A 25,690-nucleotide genomic window follows, 5' to 3' on the forward strand; every position below is an offset into this window, starting at 1 on the left:
TGCACCCTCCGAGCACCCGCAGGTACCCGACCTGTTGCAGGACTCTGGGATAGTGTCAGATGTGATCAGAAGCAGTGATGTCCCGAGGTTTTGAAATACACCGGTGTATCTCCACTGCAAGGTGAGAAATTAAACCACTGGAGCTCAACGTTAAGTTGCTCTTTGAGCCAAATTTTCTGCTACTTTTTATAGTTTTAAATTCCAGTAATAATATATATCTAGATAAAGAAGTTTATTTTAATCACCTCAAACAGGAAAGTTCAATCCAGTGAATTACAGTATACTTGAAAATCAAATAAATACATTAATAAATTATAGCTGTCTTACTCGAATCAAAACGCTGATGACCAAAACATAGAAAATCAATACTCACAAAAAAAAACGTATATATAAATAACATAAACTAAAGTATAATCAATAATAAAACTGTTAAAAACATCCAAACAATACAAAAGCAAGATTAAAATCAATCAAAGTTTAGTTTACATCCTCCTGAAAAACATCTGGGTGTACAGTGGCATCTCCTGTGGAATAAAAAGGTACTTCATCACACCGATGTTAAAGTGGTGTAAATCAAATGTTACCATAAAGCTGTTACTCGCCGCATTGCAGCTTGATCGGCATCATTACCCACAATATAACCACGGGTATTAACGTGATAAACGACATGATAAAAGTCTCTGACGCTGACTAATTTCATCTCATGGTCTCTATCGTACTGCCAACTATGTTCCGAACACCACCACAAGGGTTGAAAATGATTCTCTACCTTTCAGATAGCCACTGACATTTGCCTGAAACAGGGAATCATAACAGTAAACACAGAGAATCCGTGTGGTAAAATGTGATCAAGATGACAGGCTGATCTGAAAGCTCTTTACAGATGGGCATTTTCATTAGAAATAACATTTCACTGTGCTTCAGCAGGAACAGCGCAGGTAGAAAATCATAAAATGAATGAAGGCTGAATTCTATTTAGCTGCTTCACTTTCAGGGCCCTGGTATTATGCGTGCCGGCTCACTGTCACGCCGTCATGGCTCACTGGGACACTTGAATGAAACGGAGTCATCGTTAATGTTATTAGTAACACCTGTGCTTTTTCTGCTGTGACAAGTCAAAATGTCTGCTGTGAAAAAGGCCTGTCTGAAGCAGTTTTAAAGTTTTATATTCACGCCATACTGATGAAATGAATGAGAAGAAGCCACCCAGTGTATAGAAGCCGGTGAATCAATTCAAAATTGCACGCATGCTGTGGTCAGCTGTGATGTAAAATATTGTAGTTAATCTGTACAAAGACATGCGTGGTGTGTTCCTTTGTAAGATCAGAGGGTAGTGTCAATCAGTCATATTAGCAAATGAGCTGAATGACAGGATGTTAAACTGTACTGGATTGATGGAGCATGTGAAGAGTGTATTCCAAACTCTTGCTAATGAAAGCAACAGGGGAGAGAGTAATTATGGAATACAGATATGCGGAGAGGCAACCAGGAGGGACGGGCTGCTGAGGAGGGAGATAGAAGAGAGTACAATGAGCGAGACATGGGAGAGACTGTTAAATAGAGAGTTTGGGACAAAGAGGCTTATGTTCCCTCACTTCAAATCTAAGAGGCCAGGTATCACTGTGCTCTCAATGTGTGTGTTTCGTAACTGCATCTATTGACGAATGCACGTGTTCGTCAGTAAGAGTTTGACGTTTTGGTGAACTCCACGCACACAGAAACCGGAAAGGGAACGATGATAGATGTTGCGAAACTGGGTGTGCGTGTAGGAGAGGTGAAACCATTCAGGTCTGTTATCTAAACCCATCTGAAAGCCCGCGCTGACAAGGAGATCCACCGGCCAAAACACTGAGAGCCTATCCTCTCTATAGCTGAGAGTAACCACTCAGCCTCCTCACAATTCAGCCTTGTTACAAGCTCTGTGAAAAGAGCCCTTTATTATCACTTCATCCTCTCAGGCTTCACCCATGTGAAGGTGTTATTAAGAGATTGCATTTCCAGCAAGCCAGAGATTGGTAACACACCCACCAACTCTATCTAAAAGAGCGTGAAAGACTGCCAACAGATTAACCCGACGGATCTCAGTTAGTCAGTTTTCTAAAAGTTTCAAGTCACCGGAGAGCCCTGAGTACAAGCCACCAAAATAGTTTACTTTTATGTATTCTTTAAAGGTTCAAACTGGTTTTAGCCTCGTGGTTCAATTCATTTAGTCTATTCCTCATCATCTTTTTAGCATCAGCACGGCACATCGCTCTACTCCCAACCATTTATAACCTATAATTAAACACAGAGGCAATTTCCCTCGCCAGCAGCTTGCTTCCCATTGGATGAGAGAGCAGCGCTACTAAAAGGAACCCAAGCAATGTTGAAATGGGTGACAGGAGTGCACTGAAGCAAGACACCTTCAGAGACTACAGAGACAGAGACAGAGTGAACATGTGAGAGCATTGACCTTCACATGGGCAGGACGAACACACCGGGCCTCACTCAATTATTTGATACTTCCACTTTGAGAAATACAACACGCTGATACATTTCACCAGATTGCAGATATACAACTCACACACACACACACACACAGAAACATGCACACATAAATGTACTTAACACTTGCTCAAAATTGCAACACTCTAAAGGCACTTCAACTCACTGGAGACTGGGAGGAGAGAATTTTTTTATGCAGGGAAGGAATCCAGCTCCTGCTTCATGTATTTCCCCTGCAAACAGTATTTTTTTTCCACTGCCTAATTTTATTCTCAACATTGATTTTTTTCTCCCATGTTCAGAGTATGCACAGAGAACATTTTACCAACTCACTAAAACTGTCCCCAGAGGAAGTCTTTGCTTTTTACACACAAGTGCTCACATATAGACTCAAACACATGTTTCTACTTCTCTCCGACTGCATTCTGGAGCTTCTCATAGCCAAGAGGTGCTCCTGATACAAAGTCACACTGAGCGGAGGTATTAGAGGCTTATTGGAGGGAGAAAATGGTTTTTGGCACAGTGGGAACCATGATTGGTTCCACAAATGGCTAATCCACAGACACAGAGATCACTGTGAGCGCACTGGATCTGCTTGTGTCATTATTGCAGGAGAAATGATGAGGTTGATTTTTGTCAAACCAAAATCTGGTGTGTCCATGGCTGTGATAAGATTGCCTTTTGGTGATGTGTTGTCTTGTTATAAATCAGTGAATAAATAAATGAGGGAACTGGAGCAACAGTTCTCATCTACAGCACTGCTACAGTCCTAATCTACATCTTGTTTTAGTGTTGGTACAGTTACTCAAATATGTGACATCACCCGCTGCCTTCAGGGACACATTCAGTCAACCTAATTTCTATATTAGTCCTCATCTCTTCTCACATAGCCTACATGAGAGCCCTCGGTATAAGTGTCTAATTCACTCCATGCTAATAAACCTCCAGATTTCTGGTGAGGGCACAAATAGGAACCATTCACTGCTCACCGGTGTTGGAAAAATGCTTGATTATTCAGCCGAGATTGAGCAACAGATTGGGTCTGAAAAAAGTAGCTGTCAATCAACATGTCATATTTACTAACTGCTTCAAAGGAAAAAAATGTGAGATACAAGCTTCACATGAATCTGTTCATTAAGGAGAGGAGACGCTTGAATAGCAATAAATCTGCATCTCTTTCACTTCACTCCATGCAGAAGTTACCACTGCACAATCAACCACAATCTGCACCAGAGTACCAAGCCTTTGTATCTGGCAGAACTTTTAACACTTCCAAGAACAAGGCAAAAGCTTTTTACAATTAATTTTTGTATGCAGTTAGATTCTTTGGGCAACAGGACTTTAATCTGTGTCTGAGTACTGATGCTGATTGATGCTGCAGAGATAGAAAAACAGTGGTGTGGATTTCACTTAGTGACCAGCATTAAAGAAAATACTGTTTGTAGGTAAACCAAGCATTCATTTATTTTCCGTAACCAATTATTCTGTTAGTGGTCACAGGTGTGCTGGAGCCTATCCCAGCTGACACTGGGTGAGAGGCAGGGTACACCCTGTACAGGTCACCGGACTATCGCAAGGCTAACACATAGAGACAAACAACTATTCACGCTCACATTCACACCTACAGACAACTTAGAGTCACCAATTAATCTGCATGTCTTTGGACTGTGGGAGGAAGCTGGAGTACCCAGAGAAAACCCACACTGACATGGGGAGAACATGCACTCTTTGCACAGAAGGACTCCCCCACCCTGGGTTCGAACCAGGAACCCTCTTGCTGTGAGGTGACAATGCTAAACCATGCATACTACTCTAAATCTGCTCCATGTTAAGATAACTCCTTGAGCTTATAGTCGCTTTAGTGACATCATCAGTATCAGAGAAATTGTTAGCACTTCTTACACCAATGGCTCTCTTCACAGCTATACTATTTCATATTTTTGTTATATACAGTACAGGCCAAAAGTTTGGACACACCTTCTCATTCAATGCGTTTTCTTTATTTTCATGACTATTTACATTGTAGATTCTCACTGAAGGCATCACAACTATGAATGAACACATGTGGAGTTATGTACTTAACAAAAAAAGGTGAAATAACTGAAAACATGTTTTATATTCTAGTTTCTTCAAAATAGCCACCCTTTGCTCTGATTACTGCTTTGCACACTCTTGGCATTCTCTCCATGAGCTTCAAGAGGTAGTCACCTGAAATGGTTTCCACTTCACAGGTGTGCCTTATCAGGGTTAATTAGTGGAATTTCTTGCTTTATCAATGGGGTTGGGACCATCAGTTGTGTTGTGCAGAAGTCAGGTTAATACACAGCCGACAGCCCTATTGGACAACTGTTAAAATTCATATTATGGCAAGAACCAATCAGCTAACTAAAGAAAAACGAGTGGCCATCATTACTTTAAGAAATGAAGGTCAGTCAGTCCGGAAAATTGCAAAAACTTTAAATGTGTCCCCAAGTGGAGTCGCAAAAACCATCAAGCGCTACAACGAAACTGGCACACATGAGGACCGACCCAGGAAAGGAAGACCAAGAGTCACCTCTGCTTCTGAGGATAAGTTCATCCGAGTCACCAGCCTCAGAAATTGCAAGTTAACAGCAGCTCAGATCAGAGACCAGATGAATGCCACACAGAGTTCTAGCAGCAGACCCATCTCTAGAACAACTGTTAAGAGGAGACTGCACCAATCAGGCCTTCATGGTCAAATAGCTGCTAGGAAACCACTGCTAAGGAGAGGCAACAAGCAGAAGAAATTTGTTTGGGCCAAGAAACACAAGGAATGGACATTAGACCAGTGGAAATCTGTGCTTTGGTCTGATGAGTCCAAATTTGAGATCTTTGGTTCCAACCGCTGTGTCTTTGTGAGACGCAGAAAAGGTGAATGGATGGATTCCACATGCCTGGTTCCCACTGTGAAGCATGGAGGAGGAGGTGTGATGGTGTGGGGGTGTTTTGCTGGTGACACTGTTGGGGATTTATTCAAAATTGAAGGCACACTGAACCAGCATGGCTACCACAGCATCCTGCAGCGACATGCCATCCCATCCGGTTTGCGTTTAGTTGGACCATCATTTATTTTTCAACAGGACAATGACCCCAAACACACCTCCAGGCTGTGTAAGGGCTATTTGACCAAGAAGAAGAGTGATGGAGTGCTGCGGCAGATGACCTGGCCTCCACAGTCACCGGACCTGAACCCAATCGAGATGGTTTGGGGTGAGCTGGACCGCAGAGTGAAGGCAAAGGGGCCAACAAGTGCTAAACACCTCTGGGAACTCCTTCAAGACTGTTGGAAAACCATTTCAGGTGACTATCTCTTGAAGCTCATCGAGAGAATGCCAAGAGTGTGCAAAGCAGTAATCAGAGCAAAGGGTGGCTATTTTGAAGAAACTAGAATATAAAACATGTTTTCAGTTATTTCACCTTTTTTTGTTAAGTACATAACTCCACATGTGTTCATTCATAGTTTTGATGCCTTCAGTGAGAATCTACAATGTAAATAGTCATGAAAATAAAGAAAACGCATTGAATGAGAAGGTGTGTCCAAACTTTTGGCCTGTACTGTATGTTAAAGATACCTTGTGGAATTTTTGACCACTAGAAGTGCTAGTTTTCAAGAGGGGTTCCCTTTTGTGTTGGTTTCTTGTGCATGAGCAACTGAGATACACATGCACGTGCACATACAGTATATGCAGGTGATACACACAGTCCTGGCAATGGTTTCACACGTCTCCACTGATTGGTGGCGGTAACGTACCCAGACATGTAGCAATGGGAAAACAAAGGCAAGAAGGAAGAAGACTGCAAGCAAGTACATGTGGTGGTTCACTGGGTTTACAGATGTTCTGTAAGGAAGGTCATGCATTCAACACATTTATCAGGCCTCAAGGATACACACAATGGGCCTCATTCACTAACGTGTGTAGAAAGGTTTTTTTGTCTGCGCACAAAGTAAGTTTGCATGCCAAATTGCCATCGGATTCATGAAACGTGTGCACAGGCAAGTATGTTTGCCTAGAGGTGTGTTGAGGAGAAAGCTGTTTATTTGTTGTAAGAAAGAAGCATGGCTTCTTATGCAAAAAAGCAAAATAATTTCATGACTGAAGTAACTTAGACAATAGTGTCTGAGGTTGACGCCAGAATAGGCAAACTTTTGTGAATTGTTTCCTTGGAAGAGACAATCGTAAGTAAAATTTTAAAAAGAGGCTTAGGCTGCAATAACCGAAGCATGTCCCCTGAGAAACCAACTGTGGTTCAGGTTTCATAGTTGAATATTTTAATTACGACAAAAATTGATGATGGTGAAAGGGCCTCAGTTCCGTAGTAATTTTATACATTTGGCCAATGCATTCGTAAATTAATGGTTTCAATAAATGCAGTTTTAATATGCTACACATTTAGTTAAAAGGTGTATGTTTAAATTTTTTAACACAGCCACGCCTTCATCATTTGTGGGTATGCATAGTCTGAGACAGAAAAAGTACACAAAATACTGAATCCTGGACTTGCGTGCGTAAAACGTTCATACATACAGTTTAAGAGTAGATTTGAGCGTATGTACTGTTTGTGAATGAGGCCCAAAGTGTTTTGTGAGAATCAGGGAATATATACATAACTTTCTTTGATTGATAGAAACCTCCACTGGGTATATTTGAGTCTACACATATAGCTAAATGGATGTTATGAACTTATCCATTAAATGGACTGAATCTGTAGAGCAATTTTCTACCTTACTGCACATAGTGCTTTACAATTTGCCTCTCATTCACCCACTCACACACATTTACACACTAATGGTGGCAGAGCTCTAATGTAGCAACTTGGGGTTCAATGTTTTGCTCAAGGACACTTCAACATGTGGACAGGAGGAGCCGGGGAGCAACCGCCCACCTTGTGATTAAAAGGTGACCCGCTCTACCTCCTGAGCCACAGCCGCCCTATTAGTTGAAACAGCTGCCTTTCTCTCGAGTGATCAACAGTAACTGATAACAGCCTGACCTGTGCTTGGGCGGATGTATCATTCAGAGCTTTGCGGAGGCCCTGACTTAGTCCCCTTCGCAGGTTCTGCCTCTGAATGCTGTCCAGCCTGTTTCTTCTCACATAGATGGAAACAACTAGGGCAGACATATAAAATCACAGAGAGACAGACAGACAGAAAAAGGGAGAGACCAGGACAGACACCGGACAGAACGTTAGAGAAATGATTAACATTCACAATTTAATGTTTTTTTAAGAGCATGGTAAAATGTTGTTTACCTGTTTTCACCCACAATCTCTCCGTGATGTTGCACTGCTGCGGTGGAGCCTCTGTGGTGGTGGTAAAAGGAGAAATAAAGATGGTGGTGGCCCCCCTGGGAGGGCTCGTTCTGGGGACAGGTGGTGTGAACGTTCTCCTGTTGGTTTGAATCCTGACGGTCGTGGTGGTGGTTGTTCTCCTGGTCACAGGCGCGGGCTGTGTCGTAGTCGTAGTGGTGGTGGCGGCTGACGGTGTGGTTGCAGTGGAGAATCTTAGGGAAGGCATGATTGTGGTGGTTGGAGCTACAGTTGTGGTGGGAAGCTGGACAGAGTCTGTTGGGGTGTCCTGTCCAGGGGGCAGAGGTGATACCTGAGATGTCCTCTCGGTGGGCCCAGCAGAAAGGGTAATTCTGGCTGACTGAGAGGGGGCTAGACTGGCCGCTTTTTCTTTGGGGAAAGTGAGCGCATCTGCTCTGGATGTTCCAGCGGTTAACTCGTCCGTCCCTGCCTCTGTAAGGACAAGTGTCTCAGTCACTTCCTCTGAGCGATCAGGATCTACTGATATGGTGAGGCTTGGTGATGAGGATGGAAATGGGGCTTTTACAGACATTGATGATGATGCAGTGCCTGGGTGCATGGTTGGTTTGATTGACATTATCTTAACAAGTGACTGTGAGTTTGACGGTGACAATGGTGGAGCTTTAGAAGACACTGTAGAAGCGGGTTTCATATGTAACGAGGACGACTGAGGAGCTTTGACACTACTGTAAGATAGTGGTGAAGTCTTTGAAGATGACGATGATGAATGAAATAAAGGAGATAGTGACACCAGCTCTGTTGGAAGGGTTAACCCCCTCGCTTTTGAATCAGTTGTGTTATTGATATTGTCTGTCTCAGAGAAATTGGGTGCTGGGATGTTTGAAACCGTGACGGCAGCATCAAATGCATATTCAAGAGAGTCAACATCTGCCGGAGGGGGGCTGTGCTCGCTCTTGTACACCAGTGCAAGAGAAGAAGCTTTTGAAGATTTCATGGAGTCAGGAGTTGTGTGCAAGAGGGGCAGAGAACCATCTGAGCCCCATGCAGTGTTCACAGTGGCTCCATGCTGTACATGGGCAGCCGCAGCAGATCTGATATTAGCCGGGGACAAACTCAGTTTCTGTTTTTTATATTCTGATGTTCTTTTAACATATGTAAAAGATGGATGCTCTCCAACAGTCGGGTAAAATGTATTTGAATGGCTGGCGACTACAGTTGGATCAATTGAATTCAATATATGCACATTACCCTCTTGTCCGTCATCCAGCTTTGGATGTTCATACGCCGGGCCATCTGCTTGTAAATTAGAATTTGCCCTATCAAAGCCAGTAGATGTATTTTCTAATTCAAAGGCAGTGCTTTGAAAAGACACAGGCTTGGTTGCTTTCCACTTTGTATATGATGCCATTAATTTTGTGCCAAAGCTGAAAATAGGACTAAATGATTCACTGCTGCTTTGTCCATAACTGGGGGAAGTAGTTGCAGCAGAGGAAGCAGCGGAGGGAACAGTTCTTTGTCTGTCTAAATAAAAATTTGCCCTCTCAGTTCTCACACTGGTGATGTGATCCTGAGAGCGAGAAGGGGAGTTTGTCCTCTGTGTTGGGATGATTTCAGACCATGAGGAAGGAGAGGACATCATCGCATTGTCTTTACGAGAAAGATTTTCAAGAGGTTCTAATGCAGAATCAGACGTCACTGTAGCAAAGGGCATTTCAGTGGGAGACCCATTGCCAGAACCTTCTGAGCCTTTATCCAACATGACAAACTCATTTGTAGTTATGAAATTTGGAAGCTTTGTTGTGAACTGCCCTGATGGAACACCCTTGTCTCTGATTACAGTAGACTCTTCATTTCCATTAAATAAAGCAGAAACTGAACTCTTGGCAGCATTTCTGTAGAAACTCTCTGTAGACTCATTTCCATGTGTCATGTGAACAATGGAGGCCGGTGATGTTTTACTGCTCCCTGCAGTGGTTTCAGCATCGGTAGTAGAAGGTATACTGCGACCAGCTCTGTCGGATTTGATGATGTGAGCAGAGATTTCAGCTGAGGACACTGTCTGGTGAGATTTATTGGGAGATGAAGTTAGACTAGGCGTTGTATTAAACTTGGGGGAAAACGTGAGTAGAGATCTTGTTTGAAAAGGTCTTTGTGGGGGGGTAATGTGGGGTGATAATGAGACTTTGGGTCCGTCTGCAAAATTTTTCTCACTATTGGCAGACAGATCAGAGATATCAGTGTTGTTGAGGCTGAGGCTTGGAAACAAGGGCAATAAGTTTGTAGGCCAAGTGCTGTGTGAGAGACTTTCATGCGTGGTTTTGTAGGTCACATCTTCTCCTAAGCTAACTGGCAATGCTGAACCAGTAAGAGACATTGTCTTACGGTTGGAGGATAGGATCATTTTTAGCGTTGACCATCCTCCAGACTCATGACTGATGCCCTTGGGAGACACTGTTTGTGTTTCAAATTCTCTAACGCTTATAACTCCATTACTTGGCAAATGAAGCGAACCTGACTCTGATGTGGAGGAGGTTGTTCCCGTTCTGGTGATCGAACGGTGGATGGAACCAGTGGCAGAGTCCGGCAGAGTCCCTGTGAGTGAAAGTGAGTTATTTTGTTGAGCTTGAGCGGAAATGGATTTGAGCTCTGCTCCCGCTATCTCTCCCTGGTTGTAATTTATATTGATGGCAGGAACTCTGGGGCTGCGGTGACCCGCTGCCATCAGTAAATCACCTGGATTAGATGTGTGCTCTGAGGACACCATGCCAAAGTGGATAGGTGTTAGCTCAGTGTTTGCAGTTTCAGAGAGAGACGTTTCATCTGCTGAAGACTCGGTAGATCTGAACGTCATTGCTGGCGATACAGCTGGATTTACAGCATGTGAACTGAGAGGCCACATCATTGTATTTCCAACGCTTTTGTGAACAAAAGTCTGACTATCTACCGTAGTCTTGTTTTCCATTTCTGCATATGCTATTTGATTTAACATCTGCTGTGTGACATGACTAGAAGCTGAATAGCCTTTAGGAAGGGTGGACAGCAGTGCTGATGTGGGATTTTGTAAAGCTCCCTGTTGCCTTTGAACAGCTTGACTCTCTTGATTGGAAGGAAATGAGGTGCTAAATTTAAGATTATCGGCTGATAGAGAGTTCAAACCTGGGTTCTGGGTTTGAGTGGTTCGGTATAAAATCTTTAGATTTCCTCCATTGCTAGAAGAAGGATATGATGTGTATGTACTGGTTGCTGGTGACTTGATTACGTTTATGCTTGCACTCCTTATATATGCTCCACTCGCTCCATAGATTTTATCTGCTGATGAGGATAATGAGTATTTTGTCACTTCACTGCCCTTTTCAGTGCTGGTTTCACTTAGAAAGTGTGATGACTCAGTTTTTGTGCTTCGCAGTCCCTTCGTAACAGCTGGTGGGTCAATAACCGAATGAGTAGTTGAGTGTGTGGTTGTTAGACTATCTGTCCAACCCAAAGACCCTGCTGGTGATAATGTCTGAGGGGCAGAGCTAGACCTTATCCGCTGACCGTGAGATAAAGTGGCTTTGTTTATCCACCCAGTAGAAGATGATAGAGAAAACAGAGACGCTACGAGTGATGACTCAGAGGAAGTGGATGGAGCTGGTGAAGATACTGATGATGACAATGAGGAAAACGATACTGTTGATGATGAGACATTTTGGTTTCCATCCATGAAGGACACATGTGATGGTGTAGAGACAGTTGATGCCATGATAACAGTCTGAGGTGGTGTGGTGTGTTGGGGAGACATGCTGGAAGTCAGACCTGAGCTGGCGGGGGAGATCCTGTCTCCCGCAGACGACGATGAGGAGGACATCTCTGAGCCCTGGCTGGAACTATGTGAAGGCCATTGGGTGGTGTGGGTCTCGTCCCTGGTGATGGTTGGCGAGGTTCTACTTCGATCCAGAGTCACTGGATGTTTGACAGTTCCTGCCATGACGGTTAAGACAGAAGAAAAGGCAGGCTGCCCTGATAAACCTTCCCCCTCAGACTCTGAGACCCCATCTGAATGGACGACTGAGAAAGGCACCTCCCCCGCCACCGACAGGTCGGCCAATGGATGAGCAGGAGCAGCTGTGACTGCGGGGTCGCTTGGTAACGACGAGGAGCCGGAGGCATCATAGGAAGATTTTTCTGTTGACAAAAAAGAAAGTGAAAAGAAAGGTTATTATTTGTAATAATACTTTTGAAACTAAAGCTATTTTTATTTCCACTTCAAGTGAATCCTTTAAAATGTTCACACATGTTGGTCAAAACTCTTTTAAGGTACTGTAAGGACTGGCTGAGTGGTGGAAGGAGAACACACAGAGATCAGAGTAATCCGTTGTATGTTGTATTTGAGGTTTGCATAACAGCAACAGTTCAGACTGGTTTTGGTGAGGTTGTGAAAACAAAACTATATACAAAAACACATGAATAAACTTCCAAAAATTTTTCAAAAGAACATAAGGAAACCCAAAAGTCAACAAAACAAAAGTTTAGTTAGGGCAATGGCTAATGGGCAGCTAGCAGCAAGCTTCCAGCAGGTCTGCAACTACATGAACTGAACCATCTTTAACTTCCCTTGAGGAGCTTCTATCCCTTGCTTTTAGGGTACTGGCACACACGAGTGAAACTAACACTGGCGAATATTCACCTTCCATTCATTTCAATTCAGTGTGAGCAGAGGGGCGAAGCAGACATTTGATTTCAGAGGCAAAGCACATTCACATCTTTGGATCACTTGGTGAAATTTTACAGGCAAAGTCGCAGGCTCAATGAATAGCAAAGGAGTATGTGTGGGAGAGACACTGATTTTTGCTGTGTTCAACCAGCTGCTTTTATATAGCCTACTATTGGCCTTGAAAAATAAAAACTGCCTGGTTAACAGTGATGGCATGGAACGCAAGAAAATGGAAAATGTACCAGTAGCATCATATTTCACTATACTTATTAGCAAGCTACCTAAAATTAGCAAGCAAGCTAGCTTCCCTGTATGCTACATCAGACACTGCCCAAATTCAGTCACTCACCTGCATCCGCTCACATGACCATGCCCTTAAACAGGAAGCTCCTCAGATAGACATTACCAAAGTTTGTCTATAATCAATTAATACAATCAAATAATATCTTTATGTGAAAACAACAAAACAGTAACTAAATTATTATTATATCTTTAATTCAGAAATAACAATACTGTAACAGTTGTTGAGGGGGCTTTAAAAAAGACTGTTCTCTGAATCACTGAAACCCTCCCTCCCTGTACTCAAAATGGTACAGTCTGAGTTTCCTCTACTATGTAACTAATTGGACGCTCTTACTTCCTGTTTGGCAGTTTGGACCCTTGGCCATTAGGTAATATGAGTAGGAGCTCATGCAATAAACATTTATTCGACAAAGTTACACATAAGCAATAAAGGAATCTGATGGTTATTTATTACATAAAATGTAAATGATGATAGCATGTATAGCTGGGCAATATATCACATATTATATCAATATTGTGATATGACCCAAGATATGGTCTTAGATTTTGGATATTGTAATATCGTAAGTGTTTTCTTTTCCTGGTTATAAGGGCTGCATTACAGTAAAGTGGTGTATATTTCTGAACATTACTCCTGTTTTTTTTAATCAAAAATCTCATGTGTAAATATTTTGTAAAAGCTCCAATAGTCAACCCTGCAATATTGTCACTTTTAATTACTGAGGTATTTGGTCAAAACTATTGTGATTTTTTCACAATATCAGCCAGTCCTAACAGTTTGCATCCTGAAGTTATAATCCATCAAGTCTTCAGCTGTGAATGTTAATAGAGGCTTTTGGCTCAGATGTTCTGCAGCTCTTTTCCAGAAGGTAAGTGGTCAAAAGCCCACTGGAGGGTCTTCCTAAGAGCTGTTCAAAAACAAAAAGCAGGTGTTGTTCCAGATGAGGATTAATACCACCCAACTGTTGTTGTTTTTTCACAACCTGGCAACCCAAAAGCTGTTCTTATCAATGGCTCAGAGCTGATCTATAACACATTAGTGAATGATTTATTAAAGCCATTATTTACAATCGATGGACCCATTTTAAAAGGTGCTATATTAAAAAGTGGTACCAAATTCCTGCAGTCTATAAGCCAAAAAATGTATAAAACAACATGGTGATGCTCTGCCCTATTAACTGGCAGCGTGAAAAATCAGACTGCCTAAGCAGTGAGCATAATAATTCAGCCTGCATGTCGGCAGAGAATTACATACTCTAAACATGACAGATGAAGCTATTACAAAGCTAGGTATGTCACAGCACCATGTAAGACACCTGATTTGACACACTGCAGATGGCTCAGGTTGTGAAGATTCATTCTGATGGTGTTAGATAAGCTGCAAAGTTACAAAACATAATAAATTAACGTATGAGTTCAGTCTTATAATTGACTGTTGCATGATTATCATTTTAACCTCTGTGCCAAGGTGAAAACAAACACATCTTTCTGATAGTCACAGATAGTAACGTACACCAAGGGCAGACGTTTATGTTTTCCCAAAGGAGAGAAAAAGAGACAATCTTCAAAGTGGAACAAATAGAATTACTTAAGAGATGGCAGCTGTGCGCTCAAGTATAGCTAAGATAACACAAAATGGACTCATGTTACAGTGGTTTGTGCCTGTGCGGGAATTATGCCTCAATAAAAGGCAGCACAAGAGAAGAGATATGGAGGTTTACATTACAGTAAAGTATAATAAAGGTGATGGAGGTGATTAATGCACCAAGACGGCCAACATGAAGTTTTCTCTCATCCATCCCTGTCCTCTGCTCTCCTTTTATTCTCGACACATCCTCGACACATCCACAGAGGGCTTCTTTTATCCATTTGTAAAGCTTTGCAGTCCTGTCACACCTCCCACCCCCTCAGCATGTTTCTCCTGCTGAAGTGTATCCAGCTAGTGCTCGCACACAACTGCTCCAGTGTTGGAGCGACACGAGCAGGAGGAACCTTTTGATGGCAAACATGAACCTCGGCTGCAGAGGGATACTTGCGTGCCAGTCGTTTTCCCTCACACTGTTGTCCAGCTTTGCTTAATTGAACGCACCCTTTGAACATGAACTGTAAAATTCGGAGATTGTCCAGCGTATACTGTGGAAATTACCAAAGCCCTTGAGTCCATGTTTTCTGAATTACACACATGATGATTAGCCTACGGCAGTATGTGCTCACACAGCTGGCACTGTAAAGCTATCTGGAAACATTTCTCTGTCTTTAGATATTTCCTAACCATTAAATGTAAACTGTAATAGGATCCAATGCTTACAAATTCAGTAAAAGTTCCAGGTCACTACCTCATAACGTTTTCTTAAATGTCACCAATATCGCAGTGAACTGGCATAATACTTTTCATAATTTGTTTTCAGGGGAATAAATCTCTGAATTTCATTAGCTGCCGCCATTCATTTCTTAAAGACAGCTCCTTCATGCTGTATTCCTGATCCCACTTAATTCCTTTTCTTCAATAAATCACTAATGTGCTCAAATGTGATTAGTGAAATTGCTATACTGCAATTTTTAATCCATTCTTTTGAAAAAAAAAACAAAAAACGGTGATGTAAAACAAAGAGTGGGAAGAAGGGAGATGTTTTTCTGTGTTCACAGTTCACGTAAGAGCTATAAGATAATAAAGGATATGTATCCTGCTTCAAGGCCACAAAGAAGTCAAACCACCTGGTCATCAAACTGAAAGACAACTTCCTGCCCCCTCCTCCTTCCCCTGCTTAGTGTGCCCGGTGGCAACATGAGTTTGGGTGCACGGGACAGAGGCCAGTCCAAGCGGAGGTGTGGGGTCCACCTGTGGTTTGCCACCTGCTCTGACAGAGCGGAGCATATGGGAGGATTTTAACAATGGACCAGAGAGAGGGGAAGGCAGATTAAAGGAGATAGTGATAGAGGCAGGCAGAGAGGGATGGAAAGGTTTGGCTGTGGAAGACGAAAGTAGCATAGACCCACCAAGATGAGAGAAATAAGTACGGGGTAAGAGTGGTACAAAAATGGGAAAATGATTGAATTTGCCATGAAGTGCCTGGTTTGAAGCCTCGAGTTTGAAGCTGTGAAGAAGTCTGCAGGTCCTCTCCAACAAAAGTAATTTATCTTCATGATTCCTCATACTATCCAGCTCCAGCCTTGAAAGCAAAGATGGCACATTGCTTGACTTTACAGGAGGAGTAGCACTAAAATGAATAGTCAGTCACTGAAAATTACTTAATCAAAAATTAATCAACAACTATTTTGATAATCAAATAATTGTTTTAGTCATTCATCAAGCAAATCAAGCTGTTCTCTGTATACCTATGAAAAGTAATGCGCCACAATTCGTATATAACCCACGTAATCATGAGCCAGTAATTAATTTTTTCATTCATTCACTCATTTTCCATAGCTGCTTATCCTGTTAGGGGTTGTAGGGGGTGCTGGAGCCAATCCAAGCTGTAATTGGGTGAGAAGTGGGGTACACCCTGGACAGGCCCCCAGACTATCACAATTTGTGTGTAATCAGGAAGGCTGAGATCACGTGACCAATGCGCTGACAGGGGTAGAGAAAGACTAGTATAAAGAGCAAAAGTCCGTTTAAGGAGATAGGTTGGAGTCATGGATGGGTCAAACAACGCAGGACTTTTCCCAAGGAGACTGGTGTTCATGTCCTGTGTGAGTTAACGTTGAGTTATTTTAAGGTACATCGTCACCATGTTTCATTTCCTTAACCTAACCTTGATAACTTTAACTTAACCTAAGGAACTTTAAGGCTGATTTATGGTAGGGCACTCGACACTCTTCAAGAGTGTTTTCAATTTATGCGTCGGCGAAATGTTTCATCCGTCTATGGTTAACAGAGATCCCCTGTGTTTTTTGTCCGTGTCTGTTTCCATCACATTTAGTGAAGCATAATCTGCACAGACAGCTGTTAAAAAATCACACAAATATACTGCTGTATATGTGTATTTTATTTATTACCTATAAATTCATTGCTCTGCTCTTGCTCTGTCTTTGAGCAGCATATTCCCCTCACTCCCTACAGTGAGCTTGAAAGTAAAATTAATTAATTAATCAATAAATAAAAACACTGTTTATTTCTTCACATGGAACTGACATAAAAATATCTTGGTGTAGTAAATGTCTGCTAACACACAGCCTGGTGGAGGCAGTTTGGTCAGCACATAGATATATAATGCACCGGCCGTTGTCCTCTAAGCTCATCAGGAGCAGCTGCTGACAGACGGCTGCTTCTGTGGACAGAGACACTGACTGCAGGTCAGAGTTGGTGTGGATTTACAGTAAAACTACAATCTCCGTCGCCATCTTGACTTTTTTAAGCCAGGAGTGACTATATTTGGGTGAGAGGCTGGCACTGTGGAAGAGCAAGGGGTGGATCTGACTGAGAAGCTGAGGACACTATTGGAAGACAGCCTGTCCTGCCCTTAATTATGCAAAACTTCAAGCCTTAATTAAAATGTAAGCATGTCAGTTATATAAAAATTCACCCTCTGTACTGTTGTCATTGGATGGGAACATAAGCTATATGGACCAAATTCATTTTTTGTACCAGGCTGTGAACATGTTTATATCTGCTGTACAGTTGGGCATTTGAACATGGGTGTCTATGGGATTGACTGGCTCCTGGAGCCAGAGTCCAGCAGCTATTCAAATCTTATGTGTTGGCTTCATTTTCAGCCCCGGAGGATGCCGCTTGGATAAAGCAAGCACTTAACAATGTCACCTTGGGTTATGGGAATATATATATTTTATACTGTTTCCTCTGGCATTTTAAAAAGATTAATGGATCAAGAAAATAATAATTAGTTACTGCCATGCAAGCCATAAAAGCTTAATAAACCAATATTTTCTTTAGCATCTTAAACCCCACTGACTCACAAGTTCAAGTCAGTCTTTATCACAAACTTGTGCTATGCAGCCAAATATTGATTGCTCAAACCCAGAGAGCTTTATGTGCAATTCTAGTCTCAACTTCAATGTTTCAAATTCTAATACGCTGGGCTGAATTTTGGGCAGTGTGCAGAAAATGATGTACAAGACATCTAGAATATTTTCATATGATGGTTGCAGCCATAAAAAAAACATTTAGTATTGGGTGTGAATATTTCATGCAGTGTAAACATCATTTAGCATCAACAAAGAGCCGGAATATGCTGATACAGAAAAGTTGTATATGATATTATCAGGCAGTGTGGAATAAAGCCACAATGTGATTAAATATGAATGTGACGATAACCTCTCGTAATAAACTGATAGTTCAAGCATCTATGATCAATAAAATGTTCAGTTTTGGTATACTTCCTACGTTCAGAGACAGCTACATAATTCTGACTTGTCTTTAAACCCTCTGCAACCAGCACACACAAACCACAGACCTTATTTCCACACTCATTTTTTTGCCCTTCTGCAGCCAGCATTATCTTTGAGCTACCAGGACACAGACATGACACTGTCGGGCTCCCGCTGCTCCACTCATATTATACACTGCTTCCCCTTTTGCTTTGAGCTGTTTTTGTTCTCTTGTGAGAGGAAAATGGTAAACAGGAGAGCATAATGCAATGGTGAGGTGGATGGAGCCCTACGAGCAGAGAAACGAATTTAAGAAGAAGCTAGTCGACTGCTTTTGAGGAAGTGCCTCAGAAGTCCCTTCTATGTTTTGGCTGTTTATGGAAGGCGGCAGCATATACTGCTTTGAGCTGTTGTTCCATCCAAATTAGAATTAAGAGCTTAGTGGGTAGGGGGGGAAGTCTGGAAGGAGAGAATTTGATTGAAAAACAGTATCTTAACATATGTATTGCACATACCCTCCCTGTTTTTGTCTATGTACGGAGGCGTAATGTCTGTGCAGGGCTGGAGAAGGAGGATGGCGGCGAGGATGCCAAGCAATGCTGAGGTGAAATTATGGATGGGACGGAGGCTGTCACACGCACACACACCCAGCACCATGCTTTTTTTTTCAGAGGGTGCAAACAACACAGCAGGCAGAGACACGCATCAGCTGTCTGGAACAGAGCCCAGCGGACACTTAACCCTGCAACCACGCAAAGAAGTGTACACAGTATTAGTGGAGATCTTCATTCATTTATTCTCTCATTTATTACTCCTGACAAGGAGGGTACTGTATGTTTTTGGTCCAGCTTTACTGTTTGTCTGTGGCCGAGAAGACCATATGATTAGTTTGTGGTTTGATTGCAGGAATTGTTTAAGACCAGGCTGCAATTTTTGAAATAAGAAGCAATAACCTCCTTTTCTCACAAATGGAAAAATCATTTATACCCAGAATACACACCTTGCTCAACTGAACACACTCAGTTGAGCAAGGGGTTTATTGCTCTACTTGGTATGATAAACACCTCATGGTGGCTTATATAGATTAATATTACCAAACTTATGATGGATATTGTAGTGTTACTGACATTACAGAAGCAGTCTGCAGACAATGACTTTGCTATACTATTACATTTTGAAATTATCACTGTTTGCACAGGGTGCGCTGTTTAGCAAATCTTACATTGACTGGCTTTTAAGTATTTCTTAACACTGAAATAAGGGGAATTCGTGGTCATTGATTGAACTTACATGAATGGGCTATTTCTAGTACATGCACAACATTGGCTAATCCAAGGAAATACATTCCACCTAGCCACCTGAGGTTTGGTGGGGAGTTTCTAACACACACTTTTCATAAAGCAAGGAGATATACTCTCCACCATCTAACCCATAAACAAACATTTCAATGACCTACTCAAAGGCTACCTATCAGCGTTCTTGTGATGCAGAATCCAGCAGGGGTATACTATACATGACACACAGTCTTCATGTAGGTATCAATTTTAATTAATAAGTGACCAATCTTAATCTCCTGTGGACCACACAATAAAAAGTAAACAGTTTCATCTCATTTAATTCTAATGTTCCAAAAGTCAAATAATGTAACTCAAAATATCCCTCTTACTTGCCTGGGTCCAGACCTATAAATCTGCCCAGTCCACTAAGTTTGAGTTGACTGATTTATCTGGCATAGTGACATCAAACAGAAGTTTATCGGTTAAAATAAAAAAACACCAATGAGAGCGGTGGGACACAGTTAGCCAATCTGTGCCATTGTCAAGCTGTTGTCAGGCATTGCCAAGCGGTGCGCCAGTACCAATGAGGAGTAATAACAACAATGGCTAGCACCATAGACAAGGCAGGTGTTGCTGTTGAGGTTGTTTAAAATCGACATCAACTCCACTCCTAAAAACCCAGCAAAACAAGTTTGTCAGCATGGCTACTCATCAGTGTGGACTTAAGACAACGTTAGGTTGGGTCTGCCCATTTTCAGTGTGCTGGTGCTCCACTTAATATATAACAGCAAGGGCCAGGAAAACTGTTTAAATGGAGTGCAATCAGCAGCAGCAGCCACGCAGTTGTCCGCTGATAAAACAAACAACAATGTCAGCCTACAGGGCACAAGTCATAGTGGTTTTCCGAGTTGACAAACAACTGCCTGGATGGACAGTGAAGTTCACAATGTGATTTTATTTAAGCCGAAATGACATTTATCAGGTCTCTGTCTTATCAATTCCCCTTGACTTGTTGGGGTTTATATGGGCCATGTGGTCCTGTTGATGTATATGCCACTTTTGCCGCTAAAATTTAGTCATGGACCGGCTTATGTGTTGGCTACGACAACTGTCAAATGGTGTGCAGACTCAAATGGTGTGCACACCACAGACAGACGTCGGAGCACTAATGATGCAGACCCATTCAGGCAGATTCGTTGATCTCTATTGATTGGTTAGGGAAAAGTTGACAGTTCTGTCTGATATCAGGCAACCCTCTTACAGGTTTTCTTATCAAATACAAAATCTCTTTATATAGTTCCAACACCTACCAAATCAAGATGACTGTCTTTAACACATTTTGCAGATTGTGTAGCCTTGGTAGAAGGAACGCACTCCATGCAGTGCTTTCTAGTTAATAAATCTGTATGCTGTGTACCATCATCCAAAGTGCACAACTAACAACAACCACATCAAAACTTGTTTTTGTTTTCAACATTTCTATCACTCATGTTAGAAAAGCAGAGGGACCTTGGGACTGACACCAACAGTCTCTCAATCTTCACTGATAAAATGATGGAAACAAATACTTAAAGGAAAGAAACAGCTCTGGTCAATACACTGACTCCAGGGAGGCAGAGCTCTCTCTCCCACCGCCTATTTTTTTCTGTCCTCCCTCTCTTCGTGTCTTACTCTCTCTATCTCGCTCCAGATAAAAGCCAGCCTATCCACTGACGCTAAGGCTCTTCGTCTTTTTCAGCCTGACATGTCGACACACTGACTTCTGTCCTGCTGCAGCCCAGGACGCTGTAGTCATGGCTTATGTTGTCGCACTCTGTCCACTCCTATTACTGCTCACCAAGGCTTTTCTTCACTGTCCTTGTCCCTGTGTTCGAGCTAGCCTCATTTAAGATTGGGTGATATGATGATATATGCTGTGAGGTGATAGTGATGAGTTAAAGAAAAGTAATTTAACACGAAGTCATATTCATGTGAAGCACTATCGGTCCAGTGACTAAATCGTCACTGATGGGCCTTCTGAACTTTATAAATAGTCCGACACCAGACATTACATTAATTCCTTCCTGTATCTGTATCTCCCTATACATAGCGATTCATTATGTTCCTATCAAGCAACTGTGTTTCCCACTGCAGGCACTGGTTGAGTTAAACACACCAGAGAGCCATTATTCAGGGCTTTTAGCAAGCTTTTTGGAAGGTGACAGCGGACACATTCCCTCCACTCTAACATGAGGGATCATATATCTGCTGGCTCAAACCCCCAAACCCTCTGCAAAACCGGATGAACAGCAGCCAAACTTAATTGATTTTTGGGCCTCATTATGTAAATTCAGAAATTAAGTAGCAGCAACAATTCAGTGAAAAAATGATATAGACACAGTTCTGCTGAGCAAAACAAACTATTCCAGAATAAAAATCTTTTCATAAGATGAACAAATATTTAGCACTTTTACAATGCTGCTGCATTATGTTTATAGTACATAAAGGTTTCAGTTAACAGGGTTGGAAATTTACTTTTTTTGTCCACCTGCCACTGTGGATGGCTTTCCAAAACCTACCAGCCACTCAATAGATTACCATTGTTTTGTTGTTTGTTTTTTTTGGCTGGTGAATAAAGCAAATTTAGCAGCCACTTGCATATTTTACCAGCATTTGGCTGGTGACTGGTGCTAATTTCCAACCATGGTTTCAAAATATACTAACAAGTACATGTGAGTGCCTAAATGTGGAACCAAATGTGCTGACTAATGGCTCTTGGCCCATATTGTCTATGCGAGAAAAGAATAACAATAGGTTGTTTGCAGTCACATGACTGTTAGGAAGCGCAAAATTCCAATGGAGAGCAGGAAGTGATAAATTCATACACTGCATGAACGTTACCAACATTACACAGCCAGCCAATCAAAGAGTCTAGTGGACTATAATTATTTTGTGTGTGGGTGGGTCCACGACGGAAACGACTACCATCTTGCTGTTGGCCAAGTGAGTTAAGTGCTGGAGTAAATATCTTTTACATTTCAACTACTTAAATGGATGCACCGCAGTCAGGCCAACGTTGCTTGGTAAAGTTAGCTAACTTTGGCTACTATATTCTACTGACTAGGTCAACTGTTCCCCGAGGTCTGGTGAAACACCATTTAAAATCTGGGTCATGGCTAAAAACATGATAAGGTGTCAGAGCATATTGTTCATCCAACTCAAGGCATTTTTAATACACTTTAATGTTAACATTTGAAATTAGTTGACTCCACGACTCAAGACTGAAGATAGAGTTTTTTGAGTTGATTCTTTTTTCCTTTTCCCCTTTATGTCCTACTATTTTCGGGACTTAAAGTGGCCTTAGTTTTTTCCTAATTTAACCGATGAGAACAGCCATAAACAGCACAAATCAGTGTTTGCCTCCAGTTGCCTGCCATCCATCCATCATCCCTAGAACGCCACTGTCCAATGCTACGTTAGCAGCCTTGACTAAGCACGAGAGGCCTGTCAAGCCTTTAGAACAAGGAAAAATGCCAAATGGTGTGCATACAAAACCTGAGTCTGACAGCAAGGATCCTCAAAGTTCAGAGGGGGGTGTTGTATGTTTTGCTTTTCTAAAGCTCAAAACTTTAGAAGAAAGATGTAGTATGAAGATTAAACAGTGTCAAAGGCCTCAGTCACAGCTCAATCCACTGAAGATCAAGAAAAACTCCTTTGTTTGCTTCACAGTAAGATACTAACGTTAGCTAGCTTAGCACGTTAGCAAGCAAACATGTTTAGATATTAATGATAAGTTACTTAGAATTTTTAGTCAGGTAGTTGCAAACCATCTGAGGCTGTTTGTGCTTTAAACAAATGGAAAAGTGGGATACTTTGGTTTTGCTAGCGGTGGGCTAACAATATATTGACTTATACTGACAATTGACATTGTTGTTCCCTTTTGTCTTTTTCTGTCTACTTCTCTCAATATTTCAGAACTATTATACCATAAAATTGCAATTATTTCCTTTGGAAAATTTCTCATTGATATCGTTGAAAATGCCATATTGATATGACAGGTGCAAAAGCTTGACAGGCTTGACAACAGGAACCAAGGGGGGCAGAGCTTAGCCACGGGTCAACATGGCTACTAAATGAACGACCCTATGTCTCAAAAATATGCTTATCATCAAGCCATATTTGTTAAACACTGTCTTCTAACTTGCCCTTGTTGATTGTTTCTTCAAACTTATAAGCTCTTTACTGTTGACTATAGTGCAAGATGAGTTATAATGCATGGTACTAAATACACTCAAAAACTGTTTAAATAAACTATAATCTATTGTGGTTTCACAATAAAACTAATACTGAGCTGGGGCATAACAACTGATAAACATTTATGGCACTGTATTTTTTTAAGTATAGCACATAAACACTGAGATGATTCAGAGGCATTTCAGTCTGTATCTTGTGTCTGACAGCAAGGCCCCTAAAATAAACCAACACATCAACTATCACTATATCAGCAGTAAGGCATCTGTGATGTAAAAGCATGAATAACCTTTAGTGTCAGTCAAATGCATGGATTTTTTTATTTATTTATACTGCTCTAATCCTCTACACTTGATACTAAAAAGTCGGACCAAATATAACCCTCAATACTCTGACAACATAAACGCACAGCTCTTTAGGCAGTTTCAAATAACATTTCTAGAACTGAACAGACCAAATAAATTTTGCATGTATTTGTAGCTTTGATGAAAGATCTTCTGAGGAAGTTCAGACTTCTCGAGAGTGTAATGGCTGGGTGGCCTATTCAATATTAATATTAGATAGACAGCACTATAGCATTATCAGGTGTGGTTTTACGCTTCCAGACGAGGAGGATGAACTGCCAGGGTTTTATGTGCTGATGGCTGAAAATTGTAATTCACTTAAAGGGACAGTTCATCCCAAAACCAAACATACAGATTTTTCCTTTTACCTGTAGGGCTATTTATCAATCTAGACTGTTTTGGTGTGAGTTGCCAAGTGTTGGAGACATAAGGATGCCTGCTTTCTCACAAATATAGTGTGATGGCACTTGGCTTGTGGTGCTCAAATCACAAAAAAAATGCCTTCGAAAAACTCAACAGAGATGTCTCTTCCCAGAAACCTTGGCATGGTAACTCAAGATAATTTACAGACCTTTTTGTGAGCAGTTTCATGTGGGAACTATTTTCTTTCCGTACTACACTGCCAACTATTTAACCACACAGAAGTCTGACATTGTCAGCTTGTGGAAATTAGTTTATAGTTAACCCATACTGCTAGTACATGTAACATCACTGAGCTAGCTAACATTACAGTTCAACCTATGAGGACGCCAAAGTTTACATCTCCTGCTGTCACAAGCACGAGTCTCTCGTCCATGAGTAGATGCACCGTTCCTTCTGTACATTGATACGCAGGTGTAGTTCAGAAGAAAGAAAATAGTTCCCACATGAAACTCAACAAGGTTTGTGAATTAGCTTGAGTATCTAGGTCATGATTTCTGGAAGGAGACGTTGCTGTTGAGTTTTTCCACATTTTTTATTTATTATTGTTTATTTTTGTATTTTGGCACTTTGAGCACCATGAGTCGAGTGCCATCTAGTTCCATTATATTCAAGAGGAGACAGCAGAGTTGGGTTGATTTCTGGTTTTGCCAGGCCAGTCCAGTGAACGAGCTTTAACCAGTTTGAGTATGTGCAAACCAGCTGAACCAGCGTTTGTCATTATGAAAGATTCTGGCAAATTAAAAAGTAGCCAATATCAGCAAGCTGTGTTAACAGTGCCAAGGCACTAAATCCAGCTCATGACAATGTGATTAATATTATATTATGTTTATAAATGGACCAACGGAGCCACTAGTGTCTCGCAGGCTGTGTGTAATTTACTGCCGAGACGAGCAGCACCAACATGACAACATGTTAGATTTTGAGGCCGACAGAAGAGATGTCCTAACTGGCTGCAGGTGCCATTTTGAGCTGAACTTTGGGCGCCCTGTTTCTATTTTTATCTGTCGCTAGTTTTGAAGGCGCCTCAGTGGACAAGGAATGGCTGATTCATTAGAGTTGAAATGAGGAATTACTGATATGATCACTACAAAACCTAAACAGAGGCAAGTGGGACACCTGTAAAATTCGGTATATTGGTCTGGGGTGTTTGGCTTAATATCAAACTGGTTAGAAAATGTTCATACTGTCCAGAAGGCAGACCTCTCTCTGAAATCTCCAACACTTGGTCACTCACCCCAACACAATCTAGATTAATAAATACCACTCAGATAAGAGGAAACGTGTATTTTTGATTTTGGGGTGAAATGTCCCCTTAACCC

The 25,690-nt window shown here is 41.6% G+C and overlaps 1 protein-coding gene across 1 annotated transcript in view; it reads right to left on the minus strand.

Annotated features, from left to right (window-relative positions):
• Positions 1–25,690, minus strand: part of kiaa1549lb (KIAA1549-like b) — a 91,033-nt gene that overhangs the window by 34,440 nt on the left and 30,903 nt on the right. The window contains exons 2-4 of the mRNA XM_033627349.2: positions 11,569–11,937; positions 7,756–8,244; positions 7,498–7,613 (exon numbers count right to left, since the gene is read on the minus strand). Of these exons, the coding sequence (XP_033483240.2) occupies positions 7,498–7,613; positions 7,756–8,244; positions 11,569–11,937 (974 nt within the window). The remainder of the gene's footprint in view (positions 1–7,497; positions 7,614–7,755; positions 8,245–11,568; positions 11,938–25,690) is intronic.

Source organism: Epinephelus lanceolatus, chromosome 2 (assembly GCF_041903045.1).
Source record: "Epinephelus lanceolatus isolate andai-2023 chromosome 2, ASM4190304v1, whole genome shotgun sequence".
Taxonomy (NCBI): Eukaryota; Metazoa; Chordata; class Actinopteri; order Perciformes; family Serranidae; genus Epinephelus; species Epinephelus lanceolatus.